Source organism: Castor canadensis, chromosome 17 (genome assembly GCF_047511655.1).
Source record: "Castor canadensis chromosome 17, mCasCan1.hap1v2, whole genome shotgun sequence".
Taxonomy (NCBI): domain Eukaryota; kingdom Metazoa; phylum Chordata; class Mammalia; order Rodentia; family Castoridae; genus Castor; species Castor canadensis.
The window spans coordinates 47,790,183-47,811,788 of record NC_133402.1 but is presented as its reverse complement, the minus strand read 5'-3'; the positions used below and the strand labels follow the sequence as shown (position 1 = coordinate 47,811,788).

The 21,606-nt window shown below is 42.6% G+C and overlaps 1 protein-coding gene across 2 annotated transcripts in view; it reads right to left on the bottom strand.

The window, feature by feature from the left end:
- The window catches only part of Klhl18 (kelch like family member 18), a 49,078-nt gene that overhangs the window by 8,326 nt on the left and 19,146 nt on the right, over positions 1-21,606 (bottom strand). Inside the window, exons 2-7 of one of the 2 annotated variants that reach the window (XM_074059736.1) lie at positions 13,898-14,028; positions 11,042-11,182; positions 6,455-6,653; positions 3,411-3,571; positions 2,066-2,202; positions 478-715 (exon numbers count right to left, since the gene is read on the bottom strand). In XM_074059736.1, the coding sequence (XP_073915837.1) occupies positions 478-715; positions 2,066-2,202; positions 3,411-3,571; positions 6,455-6,653; positions 11,042-11,182; positions 13,898-14,028 (1,007 nt within the window). The remainder of the gene's footprint in view (positions 1-477; positions 716-2,065; positions 2,203-3,410; positions 3,572-6,454; positions 6,654-11,041; positions 11,183-13,897; positions 14,029-21,606) is intronic. The other variant, XM_020162588.2, reaches the window with a different exon arrangement.

The window sequence follows — 21,606 nt, the reverse complement described above, 5'->3', positions numbered from 1 at the left end:
AAGTGCAAATCCCTAGGTTTAAAACCCAGAACCACAAAAAACCCCCCACAAAAAGCAAAAAAGGAAACCCACTTGGATTCCTTTCATAATCAATAAAGTTAAAATTTCCTTATTTTCAGGTTTCAACTTTAATCCCACTTCTTCCCTGAAATCTTCCAGATGTTCCAGTCTACTTTCTTTTGCTCTTTAAATCTTCCACAACACACAATTTCAGCTCTTATCTGGCACTTAAATAACAACACAATTTCCTCATGTCCATGTCTTGTCTTCCCAAGTTCCTCAGAGGACAAGGCAGGTAATTACGTTTGAGCAGGTAGGGGTTCACCCTCAGGAGGTGCTGGCAGTGGCTGACCTGAATGCAAGGCATAACCAGGCCAAAGCTTGTGTTTTACTTCATTATGTGCCTCTGCTTATCGAGCATGGCGCTCCACAGACACTGAGTGTAGGGGCACAGCCTGCACATAGCTTCCAGAATACCTTCTCTTGCTGTTCATGCTCCCCACTCTGGTCCATGTGTCCGTCTCCGGGTTGTAGGCCTCCACAGTGCTCAGTCGCAGTTGGCCGTCATATCCCCCGATAGCATAGAGAAGCCCGTTTACCACAGCCACGCCCACACGGCTTCGGGCTGTTGTCATGGGATGGCACTTCTCCCAGCGATTGGCAATGGGGTCAAACACTTCCACCACATTCAGGGAATCACCTGCATAAAAATTTGCTACTCAAATTAAAACAAATGAGACCACTTGTTTAGATCACAGCTATTGGGCATTGATTATATGGAACATTTGAGCTGATTCTATTAGTTCTTCAATTACCCAGGGCATGAGAGCCCACTAAGAAATTTCAGCCATGGTAACCTCAACCCTACTTCTTTTAGGAAAGTCAGCATGAGGCAGGAGGCATTTACTTTTGAGAGAAGATGTTTACAGTTACAATCAGGTACCTCTACCTCCTCTGCTTAAAGCAACAATAAAGGCAAATGGATGCAGAGTTTCTCCAACGCAGGAGGCATGCCTAGAGGGAAGGGCAAGGGTCCCAATGCCATCTTTCACTTACTAGTGAGTAACCTTTGGCAAGCTGCCCTGTGTCCCCATCCTCTGTTTCACAAGTGAAATTTAAAGCACAGCAATCATGAGAATTAAATGGCAGGATAGGTATTGCATCTAGTACAGTTCTAGAATATACTTAGTGCTCAATAAATATTAGTCAGAGAAGCAAGGAATAATTCTAACCCTACCTTTTTCACCAGCTTTTATAATGATCAGTTAAAATAATTCCTTTACTTGTTATGTGTCGCTTTAGGTCACTCAGCACTTGCTATACTCTAGCATTTATTGAGTTGAGGATTTAACTTTTTCTAGGTCATATGGTTAACAGGCAGAAGACTAGTACCCACCTCTCATTAACTTTCAATTTAAAGCAAAACTATGCAGGTCTGCCCACAAACTTCCCCAGGAGGGGAGAGAGCACATTGGGCAGGCTTTGCTGGAAAGTGACCATATGCTGCCAGAGCTGCTGATAACACATGAATGTATGTGCTTCAAAAGAGGGGGATATGAAGAATAATACTGATAGTGGCACACCTAGTATATGTGGATAATCTTTCTTCTCTTGGTGACATTCTCACAGTCTGATCCAGAATTCAATATGACCAAATGTGAATAGTCTGATCACAGAATTGGGTCTCTGACTGTGCCCTATCTAGGGCTGAGTATATGTTGTAGCTAATGTAATATTAGGGGAGAGTGCTGCTTCAGGAACCTGGACACCAAAATTCAGTCCTTGCTCTGCCCAAAGCAACTTGTGTGAACATAGCACAAGCTCTCTGAGCTTCCATTTCCTTATCTGTGAATTTTAGCTATGGTAATCTCAAACCTAATTCTTTATGGTCTTTTAGCACTGACATTCTGATGCAAATAGTATGAGTACATGACAAGTTCTAACTGTAGGGCAATGATGTCAAATACAGAGGGGCAAGAGAGGAGACAGCACAAAGCAGAGAAACCAGTCTAGGCTGGCCACGCTAGACTGACTGCCTCTTCTGCAAAGGGGAGTTGCAAGATACCTGCTGAGTTGAGGCCCCCCACAGCGTAGATAAGTCCAGCGATGGATGTGCAGCAGCGAGGCCGGGTTCTGAAAGCTGGCAGGTGGGGCCGGCGCTCTGGCATGAGATGATAGTCCTTCGCTTCATCTACCAGGTCCCTGGAATAAGGTGCAAGATGCTAGGACAGGAGGTATCCTCCTCCTCGGTCCATATTTGCACTTCTGAGCCTGGCTCCTCCACCCTCAACCACAGGGAAAATCTGGAAGAAGCCTTCTGAAAGGTTTGGTCTCAGAAATCCCATGGGATGTGGGAAGCCTTGCAGGGCTACTGAGACATGCTCCAAAGTGAAGGGGCAAGTCAAGCAGAACCTACCTCAGCTAGTGTAACCAAAACTATCTTCCTTTTTGTCCCTATGACCACTGTAATCCATCATCCTTCACATGCACTTGGGCTGCTGTTGCCAACTGCTTCACATGGATTTTCTTGACTCTAGCCTGCCCTTCCAACTTACTCTCCAAGCCATAACCCATGTTGTTTTTTCTAAGTACGTTCTTGATGGCTACCCACTGCTGATCAAAGGCTCACATTTCTTGGGATAGCACCCTTGGGACTGCTGGCCATAGAGTCACAGCTACCACTAGCCACAGCTCTATTCCTTCCTGCCTGCACCAAGCCATTGAATTCCTCCTGAACCACCTGATCCCAATTGAGATGAGAACGTAAAGGAGAGTTGAATATGTGCAAGAATCTTGTCAGCAAAAGAGAAGAAAAGTATTTCACTGTTGTGAATATGACAAGGAATTTGGAGGGTGGACATTATTCTCTGCTGCTTTGATTTTATCACAATCCTATTGGGCTACCATGTTCTGAACTATGTTGGTAGCTCTACTATGCCAAGTCATTACTGACTTTCTCTGGGTAGAAGTTTCACACACTGTAAACAAATCCTCTTCTTGCCCATCACTGTCATTGCAAAGCTACTAGAGGCTAATGCACAGATTTACTGATGGGGATGAGGAACCTCAGGAAATTCCATTTGTACCATCAGGTCAACTGCTAGTGTGAAAAGGGTCAGGGCAGACAGTACAGATACTCGTACACTAACAAATATCTCCGTGGATGAAGATGCTAGAACATACTCAGGTAACTTAGAGAACAGTCCTTTCTGCCACATGGCATATCTCTACTCCTGGTCTAAGTCTTGGGTTCTTACCCAAGACTTCCTATTCTGTTTTAAGACAGACTGGTCAATCCATATGCCATGAATTAGACTAAATGCTCCAAATCCTTCCTTCCCTGAGTTGGAACATGTGACCAAGTCCTTTTCTCTACCCAGGTCCTCAGCACTTGCTCCATCCTTGCTCACCTGCACTTGTGACAGCAACGCACAAGGTCATCTTGCTGCACTCGATCTGACAGGAACTGGGGCCGACAGAGGGGCAGGCGGATATTGGACAGCAGCTCAGGCAGGTAGGGTCCCCTTTGTTCCTGGTCATATCTGACCCAGGCCAATGCAGCTTCAAAGACCTACCAAGACAAAGAGTAGATGCTCTGGCAGCAAGCCAGAGGCCACACCCTGATTGCTACGATATGGAAAGTATGCCACTTTCCATATCGTAGCAATCCCTTGGGCTTACCAATTTTTCCTATTTGAGTCTGGAATCCAGAGCTTTCTCTCCACATCCCCAGTTATCTCAGTAGATCCAGTCTTTTGTAATGTAAGTCTGGGTTACTGTTTCAGCTCCCTAGCTTTCATTATTTCCTAATGAGTACCTACCAATGGTACCTTATTCCTTTCTGTATCACAACAAAATTTCAGTTTCTCTTTCTTTCTGTTGCTCCTGCACCCTATCACTTCAAATCATCCTCTATTCCAGTCAAGCTGTGCCAGTTCCCCAGTTTACACTGTCTTCACCTAGAATGCCCTTCTCTCCTCTTCATCTAAGCCTAGTTCCCTTTCCCTAAGGCATGGCTCCAAGCACCCAGTCATTGGCTCCAGTCACAAGGATATCTCCCTCTAAAATCCAACAGCCCTTACAGATGTACTGCTCAAATCAGTATGAACTGCTCCAGGTCATAATAATTAGTGGAAGAGCAAGGAACTTGAGATGAGGCATTTTCTTTCTAAATCAGTGTCCATGCTGCCAAGCTCAAGGTATACTTGCTTTTTAATTTTTGGCAGTACCGTAGCGGGTGAACTCAGGGCCTGGTACTTGCTAAGCCAGTGCTCTACCACTTCAGCTACTCTGCCAGCCCTTTTTGCATCAGTTATTTTTGAGATAGAATCTTGCTTTATGCCTGGGCTGGCCAAGGCTACAATCCTCCTATTTGTGCTTCCTCATGTAGCTGGGATGATAAGTACACACTACCATGTGTGTGCCCAGCCACTGAAGATGGCAGAGATGGGGTCTCAAGACCCCAAGCTGGCCTTGAATCTCGATTCCCCCCATCTCTGCCTTGGAGGTGGCTAGGATTATAGGCTTGAGCCACTGTGCTCAGCTTTTTTTTTTTTTCCTTGTAGTACTGGAGTTTGTTCTCAGGGCCTCATGCTTGCAGCTTGAGCTGCATCCCCAACCCAACCCCAGGGTCCACTTTTCCACTGGGCACTACTATTCAGAGGTAATGACTCTGGAACTAATATCACTGCCAGCCCTCACTACTCTGCCCAAAATAACCTACTATCTTCATAAGACCACTTGTATCAGACCTTTGTTGATCAGAAAGGATCACCCTTCCCTCTTTTCTGGCTACTTAACACCCTATACTTTCATTTTAACTTTGCTTGGTCACCCCGAGATCTGTCTTCTTTGTTCTTAGAAGATCCTGTCATCACCTAAACCTTGCTTAGCCAACAGCTGCACCCTCCATGATGACTATAACTGGGTTTATCAAGAGCTTTGCCTCTTTCACAGTTTTACATTGGCTAGTACTTCATCACCACCTTCAACCCTCCCAGGTCAGGAATTGACTGCCCATTAGTCTTTCACAATGCCCCTCTTACCTTCTCAGCTCCCCACATGTGGCCTGTTTCCTCACCTCTCTTCTGGGATGGGTTCCATGGTAATTATGCAGGTGCCCTCCATTCCCATGCCAAGCTCCTATCTCCCTCAGTCACACTCACTTGATTACTAATCTCATCAGGCCCTGCTCCCAAACAAGCCCTCTCCGTCTCCCAAGCATTGTCCATTTACTCCCCCCCTAGAGCAGTATTTCATACCGTCCTACCTCTCCTCAAATTTTTAGTACTCTTCTCTCATATTCATTCTCAGCCGAAAACACAACTCACAAAAGAACATGTAGCTCTCCCTCCCGAGGCCATGGATGTAAATAACTTAAGCTATCAAATATACCCCCCCAAACCAAACCAAAACACCTCAAATACACACCCTTTGTGCCCTAGACTGACTCTTTTCACTTCAGAACAGTCATCCAGTCACTATTCTCCCATTTATCTTGCATTGCTGATTCAACCCTCTCCTCTGGAAAAGTCCCAACAGACATGTATGTTATAATTTCTCTCACCTAGGGGTGTGGCTCAAGCAGTAGAGTGCCTGCCTAGCAAGTATGAGGTCCTGGATTCAAACCCCAGTACACCACCACCACCACAAACAAAACCCCAAAACTACCCAAATGCCACCAGATAGGATGGTATCCGCCTGAAAGTCCAGCACTGGAGAGGCTGAGATAGGAGGATCAAGAGTTCCAGGCTGGGGGCTTGGAAGTCTTGGTTTTAAACCCAGCACCACCAGTGCCCCCACAACTCCCACACTGAAAAAGAGTTACAGGTCTGCCTGGGATACATATCAAGACCCTATCTCAAAACACCAACAACAAAACAAAAAAACCAAAAAACAAAACCCCTCCTGACCTATCAACTACCCAGTGCTCTGTTGTCTCTTGAAACAAGATCCTTCAAAAAGTTATCCATACTTGCTATTTTCAGTTAGTTCTAATATGAATATTGGCATTAACCCAAACATCTAAGAATAAGAGAAGTGAGGCTGATAAAATATAGAGTATTATTTGCACACTAAAATATAAGGAAGTTTTATGAAAAATACATATAATAAAACAAACCCCGTAATACATACTAGCTGCATACATGTCATGATCTTAATTTTTTTTGCCTTGAACACACTGGGCAAGTGCTCTACCACTTGAGCTCCACCCCCAGCCTTTTGTTACTGTTTTGTTTTTGAGACAGGCTCTCGCCTGGGCTGGCCTCAAACTCAAGATCCTTTTGCTTCTGCTTCCCAAGTACGTAGGATTATAGATGTACATCACTATGCCTGGCTAAAAATCTTAATTTTACAAAAAAAAAAAAAAAAAAAAAAAAAGAAAAGAAAAAAATTAGTAGAAAACAATGGGGAAGGGTAGCATCCCCTATGTTGCCTACAGACTGCTGCTGACCTGCTCCTCTGACTTCACATTCAGTTCATCCCGAGACACCAGCTCAAGCACATCTTCCAAGGGCAGGACCAGGAACTCTTCTGACATGGACACCTCCACAAAGTGCTGGTGGATGAAGCTGTTAGCCGCGTCATATAGCACAGCACACATCATTGTCTCAGCAAACTGGCGCACACCCAGGCAATTTTTTGGGTGAAGCCTTTTGTCATAAGAAAAGGTGAAAAGAAACAAATAGAGGAAGGAAGAAAGTTATATTCAGTAATTTTCAGAATAGTTCTAGGTTGAGTCACAGAACAAAAGCAAACAAATTTTGTCCTTAGAGTTGTTGGAAACTCCCCGTGACACCATGTGTTCCCCTCTGGGACTCTTCTGGTACAAAATTAAGACAGATTATCTTCCAGTCTTTGCTTCTTGGATCTGGGGCCCTACATGTCAAGGAAGAACAAGTTCTCGGGAAGTCCTGTGTAGTAGCTATCAGAGGACAAAAGAGCATGCACAGGTAAACATGTGCCACATTCTACACTGCTGTTCCTGGTTTACTATTTAGGGCACATTCCACCTCTACTCATCAGGAACATACCAAAGTTATAGAATGAGTCTACACCACAGAGACAGATGCCTCTCTAACATAGGGACCTTATACTTTTTTTACTTTTTTAGGCAGAAAGAGGATCCATGAACGTAACTATTTAGACATCCAGAAATAACAGCAGCAGCTAACACCATCGGTGAATCAAACACTTTACTAGGTCTTTTATATACATTCTCCATAATCATATACATATAGTGCTAGGGAATTGAACCTAGGACCCTGTGCATGTGAGGCAAGTGCTTTATCACTGGTCAACACCCAGCCCACTTATTCAGATGTGCATACATTGTTTGGGCCATTTCTCTCCTCCTCTCCCACTTCCCCCACACCCCACTTCCAGGAAGAACCTGTTCTGACCTTATCTCTAATTTTGTTGAAGATAAAATATAAGCAATAATAAGAAAGATACAGTGTTTTTGCTAGTTGAGATAAGGATAGCTATACAGAGAGATTCCTAGCATTGCTTCCATGTACACATGTGTTACATCCCAAGTAGATTCATTTCTAACTGACCTTTTCACTAGTTCCTGATCCCCTTCCTAAATCTTTTTAATAACTCTGAAAAACTGCACTCACTTCATAGATGGAAAAGAAGCCTCAAGGAAACCAAGAAATGCAACGCAAGGAATGACAAGCAAATAGTAGTGCTGAGATTGAACCAGGACTCTGCCCATTTTTACAGCACCAGCAGGAACTTGTACTCATCAGGGTCAGGGAAATCCTGGTCTTGCCCTCTGGTCAGCCTGGGTGGGTTCCTTACATTTTCCTAAGCGTCAGTAATTTCCTCACCTGGAAAAAGTAGATGACAACAACTATCCACATCCTAGGGCTGGGCCATGATTAAGAAGGAACATAGAAGCCGGGTGAGCTGGTGTGCATCTAGTCTCAACTACATGACAGATGACTGAGTGACATTCTGACCTTGAGCTCTGTGTTCCTCACTGGCCATGCTGCCATGTCCATGTTCTTGTTTCCTTGGTCTTTGAAAATTTACTTAGGATTCTAAAGCAATGGACAGAAACAACAGCTATGTTGGGAGGCTGAGGCAGGAGGATCACTTGAGCCCAAGGGGTTTGAGGACAGCCACAGTAACACAGTGAGACTCTGTCTCTAAAATAAAAAATAAAAAAAAATTTTTAAATAAAAATTTAAAAAAAGAATGTAGGCAAAAGCATTCAGCAAGGTTCCTTGTATGAAGTTAACTGCTATTTTAATTTCTATTATGGTTGCTTTTGTTAACTCCAAATGAACCCAGTGTGGCTCTGAAATCTTGATGACATGGCAGATTCTGGGGGGGATAGACCTTTTCTCATTTTGCTTTTGTGACTGATAATCTGTGGAAGGAGATGGTATTAGATTAAAAACTTCCCAGGCTTACTTTTGTTCATTAGATTACTTTCTCTCTTTTTCCCTTAGGGTGGTTTAATAGTTATAGGTACAGAGTTTTATTTACTAAGCAATATTCACCAATGTCTCCCAGCAGCAAACCTGTCAAGGACTGAAAGGGCAAGAGTACTTGAGGTACCTGGCTTGATGACTAGTCTAAATTCTACACAGCTATTGTTTTTTGTCCACTGTTTTGGAAACCTAACTGAATTTTCGAAGGCCAAGAAACAAGAGCAGGGGGCAGCACATGGACAAGGCAGCATGGCCAGTGAGGAACACAGGGCTCAAGGTCAGTCATCTGGCCATTCTCCTAAAACACTTCTTCACTGCCACACAGAAAAGGGGCCCATTCAGGAGGAGGGAGACAGGAAGAACAATAATCCTAGAGGGGAGATAAGAGATCCACATCTTTCAGTAGACCCTGCACAACCTTCTTCTTCACTGATACAGCTCAACTTAGTCAGCAAGGAGGCTGCGCAATATATAATTCTTTATGAGCAGCAGGAAGCAGGGTCTTGAATTAAGTAAGTTACTGACTTGCTTTATGGATGCATCTCATGTTATATTCTAGCCCTAAGTGCTGGAGGTATAACACAGTGGTAGAGTCTACCAAGTGCAAAGCCCTGAGTTCTATCTCCAGCACCACAAAAATAGAAACAACCTCCACCACCCCACTCCCCAGCCAAAAAAGACAATCTAGTTCTGAGAGAAGAGTTTCAGAAATATACAACTCCAGTGTTCACCTAAAAGCAAGGAGGCCCATATATCTGAAGGCAGGGAAAAAGGCCACAAGACAGAAAATCAACTGCAGCCTCACTGGAGAAAAAAGCAGTAAGCTGAAGAAGACAGTCTGAGGGACCTCAGAAGTCATTGCTCTAAGAGCTGTGCTGACATTGTCTCTTTTCTGTGCTGTCGTGCCCTCTATTTCTCCTTACTAATCACAGGGGTTTTCCTCAACTCCTTGGCAATCAAGCCTTGAAACCGAAGGGCCTACATGCTTCTCTTCAAGGGCTCATGGAAGGGGGAGCTGGAAGACCCCACCACATTCTGCAGCCAGGCTCACGGGAGAACCACCCCAAGAGGCAGTAATGATAACTATTGGAGAAAAAACAGAAAGCAAGCTAAGCGTTTACAGCCTGTAGCAGGGAAAAAAGATAGGAATGAGGTGTGGACTTTAGTCTCAGAAGGGGTCCTGCAGGATGAATGAAAAAAATCTCAAAAATAAACTTGAAACACTAGGCTTTATGTTTTAAGTACTCATTCCTAACATGTTACTAAGTCATGTAAAAACTGCACTGGTCTAAAAATCACTATTCAGCATCTTTTAGGTAACAATGCCTTAGGACAGCCTGAATTGAGGGTTGACAATGATGAACGCAATGTCCCGTAGGTGGAGCTGTTGTCCCTTGATGAGGGTATGAGAATAGCCAACTTAATCCTTTGCCTACTTCAGAAAGTCATTCTCCAGATTCTATGGAAACAAAGAGATCAACTAAATCTAGTCTGTGTCCTTAAGCCCACAAATGAGTAGGAAAGACAGTGTGTTACCCCACACATCTCCACATGTAACCCTCCAAACTGTTCAGAAGGCATCCCAGGATGCCTGGTTCTGGGACTATACTGTCACTACAAGGTCTTCATCTGCAAAACCAGACACAGGACCACCAACCTAAAGATGAAACCATTCACCCTGTGCCTAGCTGATGAATGTCCCTGTGTCTGAGGTGTCACTACCATGGTTATTATGACTAGCAACACACATGGCAGTGCTCAGTGACGCCCATGAGCACCACACGGGAAGGGGCCACAGCTCAGTTGCTCAGTTGGATTGGTGGAGTGGAAATTGGGGGATGAGAGGTCAACTCTAAGAGGGGATGAGGTTCATGAGAGCACAGCTGAGGTAGAAGAAATGCTGATGATCATCAGGCCAGGCAATCAAAGGATAGCACCACACTCATAGAGGTGCTATTCTGGTTTCTCCCTGCATATGTGCGGCACAGCACCAACCCTTATCCCAAAGCCGCTGGTAGTTAAATGCTTTTACCTTACAATGGGAGTTCTGTCTCCTGAGGGGGAAGAAGAACCTTATTGCTCAGTTAAAAGGTCATGGGAGAACTGTGAAGTCATTTGCCAAGCACTGGAAACAGGATATAATCCATGGTCCTTATCCTAAAAGAGCATATAATGGAGTGGAGGGAGAAGGGTAGAGAATTCCAAGAGGTGAAATTTGGGTGGGCTCCTAAAAAGCTGAAGTACAAAAAGGAAGGTCAAGAAATTCAAGTAGAGGTAGGTATCTAAACAAAGATGAAGCTGGGTAGGGAACAATTAGGGAATGCTGAATAAAGCAATGTGGTGAGAAATCATCTAAATTAGTGGTCAGATTGGACAGCGAAGATCAGAAGAGGTACATGTCACACCAAGGGAGGGTAAGCAGGGCTATGCAAATGCCCAAAGCAGTGGGCACTGCTCAGCACTAATTTCAAGGGAAATGTCATCTCTGTAGAGTAACCTTCCCAGCTCACTCCCTTCATAAAACTCTAGATACACCAAGGACTCAGCAATATGGCAGAGTATTCCAGAGAGGAGGGTCATGCTCCTCATCACCTCACCGTTCTCGGAGGAAGGTGCAACAGGCATCTTTGATGCTCTGTAGCTGCAGGAAGCTCGCCCCCATCAGCAGTGACTGGACATTTTGCTGGTCAATGGCAAGGTTGCCGTTGTAAGCAAAGTTGATCAGAGCCTCCAGTGCACTAGAGGAAAGACAAAAAAGAGTGAGAAGTCCTTCAGAGGTGAGTCCTAGCCCACAGGTGACTCAGGCCCCAACTGAACTAACATGGAAAACAGATGGGCCCTGCTCCAAAATCCATTTAACCCATGTCCCTTGAGAGTCTAAATGGAGTAACTACTTCATCACAGCCAGATTTATTCTACTAAAGCTCTCTTCACTGTCTAAATAATTTTACTGCAGAAAGAAAACAGCCACCCACAAACTCATTCTTAAAAAAGAAGACAGTGGCCAGACCTGGTGCCACACACCTGTAATCCTAGCACTGGGAAGATTGAGACAGGAGGATTGCAGTTCAAGGTTACCCTGGGCTACGTAGTAAGTTTGGGTCAGTTCAGGCTAAACAGTGAGACCCTGTTGCAAAGAGCATAAGAGAGAAGAAAGAAAAAAGTAAGAAAGGAAGGAAGGAAGGGAGGAAGGAAGGGAAGGAAGACAAGGAAAGAAAGAGGGAGGGAGGAAGGGAGGTAAGGAAGACAAGGAAGGAAAGAGGGAGGGAGGGAGAGAAGAAGGAAGGAAAGGTAAATAGTACTCATTTTTCTTTTTTTTGGAAGTACTGGTCTTTGTTTTGTTTTTTTTTTCTTTTTAGTACTGGGGTTTGAACTCAGTGCCTCGTGCTTGCTAAGCAGGCACTCTACCACTTTAGCCAGTTATTTTTTGTGCTGAGTATTTCTGAGATAGGGTCTCTTGAACTATTTTCCCAGGCTGGCTTTGAACTAAGATCCTCCTGATCTCTGCCTCTCAAGTAGCTAGGATCACAGATTGAGCTACCAGCACCTAGCTGATCATTTTTCTAGGTTCACTTTCAGTCTCTGTTCATCTTCACGCATAATTTATATTAGTATGAACATAAATTACTTAGCAAGTCTCTTCTCATGTTGCTACACTGGCTTCATGTTTACTATTATTTTGGTGGTTGTGATATGATGCTCTAATATGGACGTAGTCTGTAATTTATTGCCTTTTTTGGTAGGCATCCTAGGTATCGCCACCTTATTGCCATTATGTGTGTTGGAATTATTATTGCTTTGGAGTAAATTTTTAGAATGAGATTTTCCAATTTTTTTTTTTTACTTCCAATTTACACTGAGAATGAAATTCAAATTCCAGCCATTGGCCTGGAGTTCTGGTCCCTCTTTATTTCCCTGACCTCCTTACCTTCTACTCTTCTTTCCTTTTCTCACTGTTTTTCAACATTCTGAACACACTTTCATTTCAGGGCCTTCACACTGGCTGTTCCCTCAGTTTGGAGGGTTGTTCTTCTAGATAGCTCTCTCCCTCACTTCAATTGAGGTCTCACCTGAAATGCCACCTGAGCACAGACGCCTTCCCTGAACACCCTGAAATAGCAGACCCTACCATCGTTTGTTAGCTTTTACTTTGCTTTACTTTTCTCACATTATGTTCATGCCCAGCCATACCAGTATGTGTCTGCCTTGAGCTGTGCACATCATAGGTGCTTAATCTCAGTTAAATGAAGCACCTGCATATGCAAGGTGATTAGCACAGCTCCTTCCAAGAGGCCTCAAAGAAGAGGGCACAACTGCCCTGGAGTCCCACTGCTAAGTCTTCCCTCACAAGTAGCTGACTTGAGATTTCTGCCTTGCAGTGGGTAAAAACCTCTCCATGTGTTGGGGCAGATCACCTTCAGTCATCCAGAAGGTACCTAGCTCCTTTCTCACTAGGGTTAACCACAATGAGATTAAGAGGTTAGGCAACAAATAACTATTAGCCAATGGGATAACCTTGGGCTTGACCTCCTTGGGCTCCAATTTTCTGATCCGTCAAATAACCATAAAATCCATCACATTCTAGACCTGTGTTGTCCAATAAATACAGAAGCCATTAGCCATACGTTTATTTAAATTAAACTTCAATTAATTAAAATTAAATAAAATTTGCACTTCAGTTTTCAGTCCCATTAATCACATTTCAAGTGTGACTATGACTTCCATTTTACAAAAAGAACATTTCCATCACTGAAGAAAGTTCTAATGGACAACGGAAGAGAAAGAGAAGTAAATGAAGACATTTATTGGAAAAATTATTTTGCCAGCTAAAATGGCTAGTCCAGAAAAGTAGAGCAAGTAATAAACCACCACCCTGGTACCCAGCCTAAGTTTAAAGAAATATCTTGAACTGCCGGGTGCTGGTGGCACACACCTGTAATCTTAGCTACAAAGGAGGAAGAAACCAGGAGGATCACAGTTCAACGCCAGCCTGGGCAAACAGTTTGTAAGACCCTATCTTGAAAACACCTCACAAACAAGGGCTGGTGGAGTGGCTCAAGGTATAGCCTTGAGTTCAAGCACAGCACCACAAAACAAAACAAAAAAATCTTAAACTCTAGATGCTGTTAAATGTGTTATCTTAATAGTAGAATTAAAACAGCATCAAAACTCCCTAATCTCAGCACTGGGAGGTTGAGGCCAAAAGATCAGATTTGAGGCTAGCCTTGGCTACATAGCAAGATCCCATTTCAAACAAACAACACACACACAAAAGAAACCACCCTTCATTTTAACTCTATCTCAGGCTGAGGTTCTAATCTGTTTACTAGTCCCATACTGGGTGTGGAGCTGAGCTAATGATACTGTGTCTGGATACAGGCCCTCAAGTGGTCCCAAGCACAGGATGAAACTACAAATGGAAAGCAGCCTGTGAAGCCTACTTAAGTTAGTACCTTGGGTCCATTCCTTGCATTACAATCTCATCCTGCTTGCACTCCATCATGTCATTTGTAAACATAGCATGGAAGTATGGGATGGAGGCTGCTAAGACGATCCGGTGAGCACTGAATTTGTGGTCCCCGATCTGTAGGCAAAGGAAAATACAAAGATAGATGTTGAGGAATGCAAACATAAAAACCCAATCTCCCCTTTCACAGTTTACCCCTTTGCTCACTGCAATGATACCAAAGATATCCCAGGCATGACAGCAAGGCTCATCACAGACACCCTAAATTATTTTAAACTCAATATACTCAGTCTATATTCAGCAGAAGAATGTAAACACTACATTTTAATGAGGTGTTAAAACAGTTAAAAAAAATAAGCCTGAAAGCTTCAAGTGGGTTTTACTTATCTGATAGCATCCAATGCACCCCTTGCAACTCCTCCACAAACTCAAATACCCAATACTTCAATACTTTACCTCAAACCCAGTTTTATTGGAAGGCAGATGAAATATACAAACAAACTGCCTGAGAACACTGGAGCTGGTGTTCCCAAGAGAAGTAAATACATCATGGTAGGAAAAGGTGGGGAGAAAAGGGACTGAACTTGAATGGGGCAGGGAGTTGCAGGGGAGACCAAGGACACAGCAGGCAAGATGGGCTCAAAAAATGGGGAGTGCTTGGGTACCAAGCAGGCTGAGGTAGGCAGCAGGCAGCCCAGAGCTCTTTTGGGGAAAATGACCTTGGCAGCAGTCAAGAGGAATGACAGGTACTGCAAACAGGCCAGTGCTCTGTATGGCCCAAAGACACAGAGGCCAATTCTTTCTCCAATTTGTATCAAACCCTCAATGACACATGCTTGAGGAATTCTATAAAGTGATTTCCAACTATCTGCCAAAAGGCTATTCCCTTCAATAATCTTTGCCATTTATAGCTCCATGCTACATAAACATTTCTACTTAAGAACTTTCCATTCTCCAGAAAGATCAAAACAGCCTTTCTTCACTCCCCTTTGCTCAGGTTCCATAATAGTGGAATGCCAGGCCATTTGACTACCTCATGCTCATCTCTTTGTGTCACATTTACTCAAGTTCCATCACTATGTTTTCTTTCACTAACTTCAGGTTTCTTACCCATAAACATTCCTTTGAGATCACACGATCTTCCAAATGACAATTCTTACCAGATTTAATTTCTGGTAGTTCCTCATATAACCCAGGTATTGCCCTGTTACCAATACTGGGGCCATTAAAAGGCTACATGCTTTGGGGAGGTCATCATAATTTTTAAAAAAATCACAGTAAAGTCAGGCACAGTGGTGCATGCCTGTGATCTTAGTACTAGGAGGCTGATGCAAGAGGATGGCAAGTTTGAGGCTAGCATGGGCAACACAGCAAGAATCCATTAAAAAAAAATCACAGTAAAACAAGTACATATTTCTTAAAGTTGTTTATAATGAAAAACATTAGTCTCTGATCCCCTGATCCCATTTCCATGTCCAGCTCTCAGGAAAAATCTCTTCTGGGATTTATATCCATCTTTCTAAATAATATGTCCTTATATTACTTTTTTATATTTTTGAGACAAAGTCTCACTATGTAGCCCGGGATGGCTCTAAACTCCTGATTCTCCTACCTTAGCCTCCCAAGTGCTAGGATTATAGACAGAATCCACCATGCCCAGCTATATATTACTTCTTGAATTTTCACTTAGAATTATTCTGTGGCACCCAGCCCCCAAATGACCTCCTCCCCCAGATACACTCACACCCTGTGCAGTCTTCTCCCTCAATGTATCAGGGTTGGTCTATGTGACCAAAGAATAAAGAAGTGATCTTTAAAGCTAGCAATAAGAGACACTGTAATTTCTTTCTTCCCTTTTTCTTTTTGGTGGTACTAGGGCTTGAACTCAGGGCCTCAACCTTGGCCCTGAGTAGGGCCCTGAGAGTGGCAGGCACTCTACCACTTGAGCCACGCTCCCCGTTCCTTTTGGCTTTATTTTTCTGATAGGGTCTCAAATTTTTGCCCAGGGCCAGCCTAGACTGTGATCTTTGTATTTATATTCCCTGCATAGCTGGGACCATAGACTGTACCATCATACTCACTTATTTGTTGAGATGGGGTCTTGCTAACTTTTCCTCTTCCCCAACCCTAAGGTAGCAAAGAAACACAAACTAGCACAACAGAATTTAGGAAAAAATCATCAATAAGAAACATGTAACTGGTTGGTCAGAAAACTTGGGCCATTTGGTATGTATCTCTATCTTTAATCAAACTTTGCTACACACCCACCTCTAAAACAGTACTTCTGTGTTTGCCTAGCATGCATAAGGTCCTGGGTTAGAACTCTGGTACCGCTGAAAAGAAAAGAAAAAAGAAGTCCCTCACTTATAAAGTATTCTTAATGAAATGAAAGAGGCAGGTTTAAAGTCCAAGATGGATGGGGGAGGAAGGAGGAAAGGAGTCTATGATGTATTGGCAGACTCTGAACTGAAAGAGCTAAGCTCATGAACACAGCTGGAAGCTGCCACATAGGATCAGGATACAGATCTCCTCATGTACATAGCATGTACCTAGTGCCTGTGCCCACACTAGCACTTAACCAGCACACGTATCAGTACCAGCCACTTAGCCACTGTGCAATGATCTTCAGTGAATAACACCTAAAAAACAAATTAGGGGCAATCACAGGACTTCCTAGGTACATACACCCCTCATTTGTTTCTAAGAGAAAAAAAAAAAAAAGTCTAACTGGAAAGCCCAAACCACTCCCACTAAAACTACAGCAAAGACTCAGCACTCCTGCCACCTGGCTTCTGCAAAGAGTAGATACAGAATCGCTTTCTGAGCAAGTCTCTGCATAAGATGCTCTGAAGATTAAAACTGAAGTATTCCTGCTTGCCTGCCTATAGAGTTCCTTCATACTTTATTTATTTATTTAATTTATTATTAAGCCACTGTAACTTTAATACTTGTCAACAATGCTGTTTGGAGTCCAAAAAAGGTGATGGAGTTACATGAAGGGGAGGCTGATTAGGTTCTAAAATCAATGGGTACCTTACATGCACATGCAAGGTAATTCCACTATACTTGGTTTTTAAAATCATGAACATAGTATTGCTTTGGCAAATGTTAAAGGTAAAAGCTGGAAGTGGTGGTGTTGTGTACTTGTAATCCCAGCCATTTGGGAGGCTGAGGCATGAGGATCATAAGTTCAAGACCAATGTGGGCAACACAGCAAGACCCTGACTCAAAAGAAAAAAAAAAATCATCAAAGCATTCAAGTACAGATAAGAAAGAGAAAGTGATATGATGTAAAGCCGAAGTAGGTAAGGTCCTCAAGAATTCTATGTCTTACTGTAGAATGTTAAGAATCCAGGGAACAGTTCTAAGGAAGGAATTCCAAGCTGATCAAGCCACTCTGTGGAGGCAGAGCATCAACCAGAAAGGCAGAAGTTGCTGCAAGGAGTATAACCAGGAGCCCATTGCCTGGTCCAGAGGAAAGAAAAGAAGAGCTTGGTCTGGATGGTAGTGTGGGAAAATGAGGTCAGACTCAGGAAAAAGCCTGGGCATGGTGGCTTACTATAATCCCAGATACTAGGGAGGCAGAGATAGGAGGATCACATATTAAGGTCAGCCTGGGCAAAAAAAAAAAAAAAAAAGTTAGCAAGACCCTTTCACAAAGAACAAACCAGGTATGATGGTACATACCTGTAATCCCAGCTATAAAAGAGGCAGGCATAGGTAGGAAGGTCATGGTCTTGGGCAAAAAAAATGCAAGACCCTATCTGATAAATAACTAAGGAAAAAGGGTTGAAGGTATGGCTCAGGTGGTAGAGTGCTTGCCTAGCAAGTGTAAGGCCCTAAATTCAGTACTGCCTTCCCCACAAAAGAAAAGAAAGCTACTGAACTTGGAATAACTATGACTTTCTACTTGGATATGAGAGTAAGGGAATAGAGGGGTCAAGATGACTTCCAGGTTACTAGTGCTAATGTGGTATGTGGAGGTACTACTTACTTGGATCGTGTTAGGGATAGAAGACCAAGTAGTTTTGGACAAACTGACAGGAGCAGCTGGGAGACATTCAAACAAAGAAACAATGTAGGAAGAAGATAGATAAATTTGGAACACAGATGAGTCTTGGCTCAAATGACACTTCTGGGAATCATTAGTATAGAGAGGGAGAGAGCTCCAAGTGCAAAGAGAAGGAGCATAAAACAGCCTTGAGGAACTCCAACACCTAAAGATCACCTAACAGAAGATGCGTTTGAAAAGAAGACACAGAAGGGGAGTACAGAAAGAAGGAAGGAAGGAAATGGAAGAGAAGTAAGGAATAGTATGGAAGTAGAGAAGGGTACAGGAGCAGCGATAGTCAGACAGGCAATAATAATGTGTCATAAACACAGGAGTTAGAAGGCCCCTAACTAGCTATGTTACTTAGAGGGGCCTCCTCCAAGTTTGGCTTCTCAGCTCATAAAATGAGACTGTTCCTATTCATCTGGTCCCTTGAGAGTTTTTAAGATCAAATATAAAAGTGTACAATGATTGATATGAACATCATTTAACCAAATCACCAGGGCCACTCCAAATTCCTGAAGCGTCAGCAGAAATAAAAAGTGTCATGCTGTACAGACCAAGCTGATGTTGCTGCCAATCCTGGGTCTGTGGGAGAGGCAGCAATTTGTCCCAATGGGCTATGACTTGAGACACATTTTCAAATCTGACACACAGAGGTGAATGGATGAATACATGACTGGACAGATGGACTCTGCAGCAGATTGAAGCTACTTAGCTTTTTCTGAGAGGGGCCTCATTAAATTAAATCATATAAATACATGTAAAAATACCTAGCACAGCAACAGGAACTTGGCAGAGATTTAACAAAAGATTTTGTTGCATCTGACTGAGTGCATCAAAGACATAAATAACTGAAATTCTTGCAAGTTCAGTCTGATGAATAGAACCTTAATCCAGAAGTCAAAACTCTGAAGTTTAGGTATAGTTCTACCATAGATAGAAGCAAGCTTCCCAATTTTACCATGCTTCAGGTTTCCATGTTAGAATATTACAGAATTATTACTAGTGGGAGCATACAAGGAATAAGTAAAACTTTTGAAACTCAAGTACTATGAATACTTGTAAATGTTACACAATCAATCACACTTTAGACAATATCAGAATGTATAGCACAGTACTAAATGTCAAAATAGCTGCCACCCTCTTTACCCTATGCCTATCCTAAAGAGACAGAGACCACAAGCCATGTGATACATACAGACCACATCAGTTTCCAAGCCAGGTGTGAGCTTTCTGAACAACCAGAGCAAATATCTTCCCTTCACCTCTGAGCCTCAGTTTCTTCATCTATAAAGTAAGGGGCTTCACTCATCAGGTTTCCCAGTAGATAGTAGTGGTGCTAAGTAACAATAGCTTAACACAAATTTTAAAAATTAGAAAAGTTCTTCTAATTTTTTTGGGGGGGTAGGATTTTTAAAATTTTTAGTATTGTACTGGGGGTAGGTACATTGTGACATTTACAAAAGTTCTTATAATATATTATAGTTGAATTCACCCCCTACAGATTAGAGTTTTAATTCAGGGCTTCACCTTTGCAAAGAATACTCTCTACCACCTGAGTCACACCTCCAATCCATTTTGCTCTGATTATTTTGGAGATGGGTTTCTCAAACTATCTGCCTTGGCTGGCTCTGAACCTCCATTCTCCTGATCTCAGCCTCTCAAAGTAGGTAGGATTACAGGCATGAGCCATCGGCACCCACTGTGAAGGGATCTATATACCTTTGAAAAGTATCTGTACAAACATGTAAAAGATGCTTATCTAGCCTACAGACTGATGCACATACGGATATGAGGGCAATAACTCTGGAATCCCTGAGGCATGGGAATCCCTGCATCAGAGATGCTCTGAGGTCCACCTGGTTAGTACAATCTAAGACTATGAATAAACAAAAGGAACCAGAAATCCTGAGCACCTTGTCCACTGACTCAGAATTATCTTATTTTAAAACACACACACACTCTCTCTCTCTTCCCATTTTCTTTCTTGGAAAAACTGAAAACTCTCCACTCCCAGCCATGCCTTGGTGGTATCTTTGGATTACAGGGATAATATAGGTGAAACCACAAATTCTGTTCCCTGGCATAGGCAGGTGGGGCTCAGCATGCAAGCAGCTGCTTATTCAAGCAGGAAAGGCAGATGGGAAAAATCTGAGTTAGGAGTAATCTGAGATAGGTGTTCCCAAAGAAAGCAAAAGATACACCCAGAATAGATGTCCCTTTGATGGAAAACACTTTGATACTACTGCTCTTACCTTCAAGGAGCTCACAATGAACAAACATAAAACAGTAAACAGCCAGAACAAATACCGTTAGGAATGGTCGGGTAAGAATAAGCTTTTAGGTAGGCAGAGGGATGCCAAAAGTGCACTGTAAAAAACAACCTATAATTTTACTGAATCATAAAGGCTACGAAGTTGCTGTGTAAAAATGAGTCTATAAAATGGAAAGGCAAAGAGCCAGGTGTGGTGGTGTGTACCTGTAGTCCCATCTCCTGGGGAGGGTGTGGTGGGAGGTTCACCTTAGCCCATGAGTTCAAGACCAATGTGGTCAACATAACCAAGGTAGGTAATACAGCCAGGTCTCAGCTCAAAAATAAATGAAAGGGAGAAGTCATATGGATGGATTACCCTCTAAAATTTCTTTCTAGGGATAAATACAAATTCTTTTAAGAGAGACAGCATATCATGGTGGATAAGAACAAGTACTCTGAAGCAAACTACTCAGGTTCAAATCCAGGTCCCACTGTTTAATAGATAACACTGGGCTAGTTACTTATCTATGCCTTAATTTACTCATCTGTAGGAAAAACAGTACCTCCCTCATGGGTTATTATGAGGATAAAATTATCTAACATCTAAAGGCATTTAAAACAATGCATGGTACATATTAAGTGCTTGATAAATAAATAAAAAGGATGTCCTCAAGTTTAGAGTGTTATATGTTAATTTTAAGACTGTTAGGGAGGAGTTAGCATCCGTGATCTGTGGGCCTATTCTGCCCTGCCTCCTGTTTTATATGGCCCATAAATTAAGAATAGTTGTTATACTTTCAAATGGCTGGGGGGAAATAAAAGGCTAATACTTCAAGATGCTATTGTTTGAATACAGAATGTCCCCTGCAAGTTCATGTGTTGAAGGCTTGGCCCCAGTTGGTGGCACTAAATAGAGAGGTTCTAAACTCTGAAATTGTGAGCCAAAACAAATCCTTCTTCCCTTAGGTTGTTTCTGTCAGGTATTTTGTCACAGTGACCAGTCAATTAACACACAAGACATATGAAAATTATATACAATTCAAATTTCAGTGTCCATATATAAAGTTTTATTGGGACAAAGACATTCCTATACAGTGGCAAATCTGAGTAGCTGTGACAGTAACCAATAGCCTGCAAAGCCAAAAATACTGTCCTTTTATAGAAAAAAAACTGCTGACTTCTGCTTAAAGTTACAGGAAACAAATACTGTGAAGAGAGAAGTGAGCACATTCTCTAGAGAAGATTACCATGTCCTATACAAAATGGTTGCTGCTTTATAAAAGCAAATAAGCAGAGCCTAAAATAGAGCGATTCACAGTTAATGTGCCCTTTTATTTCTTAACCAAATTTACACAATTATTCTCTTTCTCCACCTTCCATGGATGAT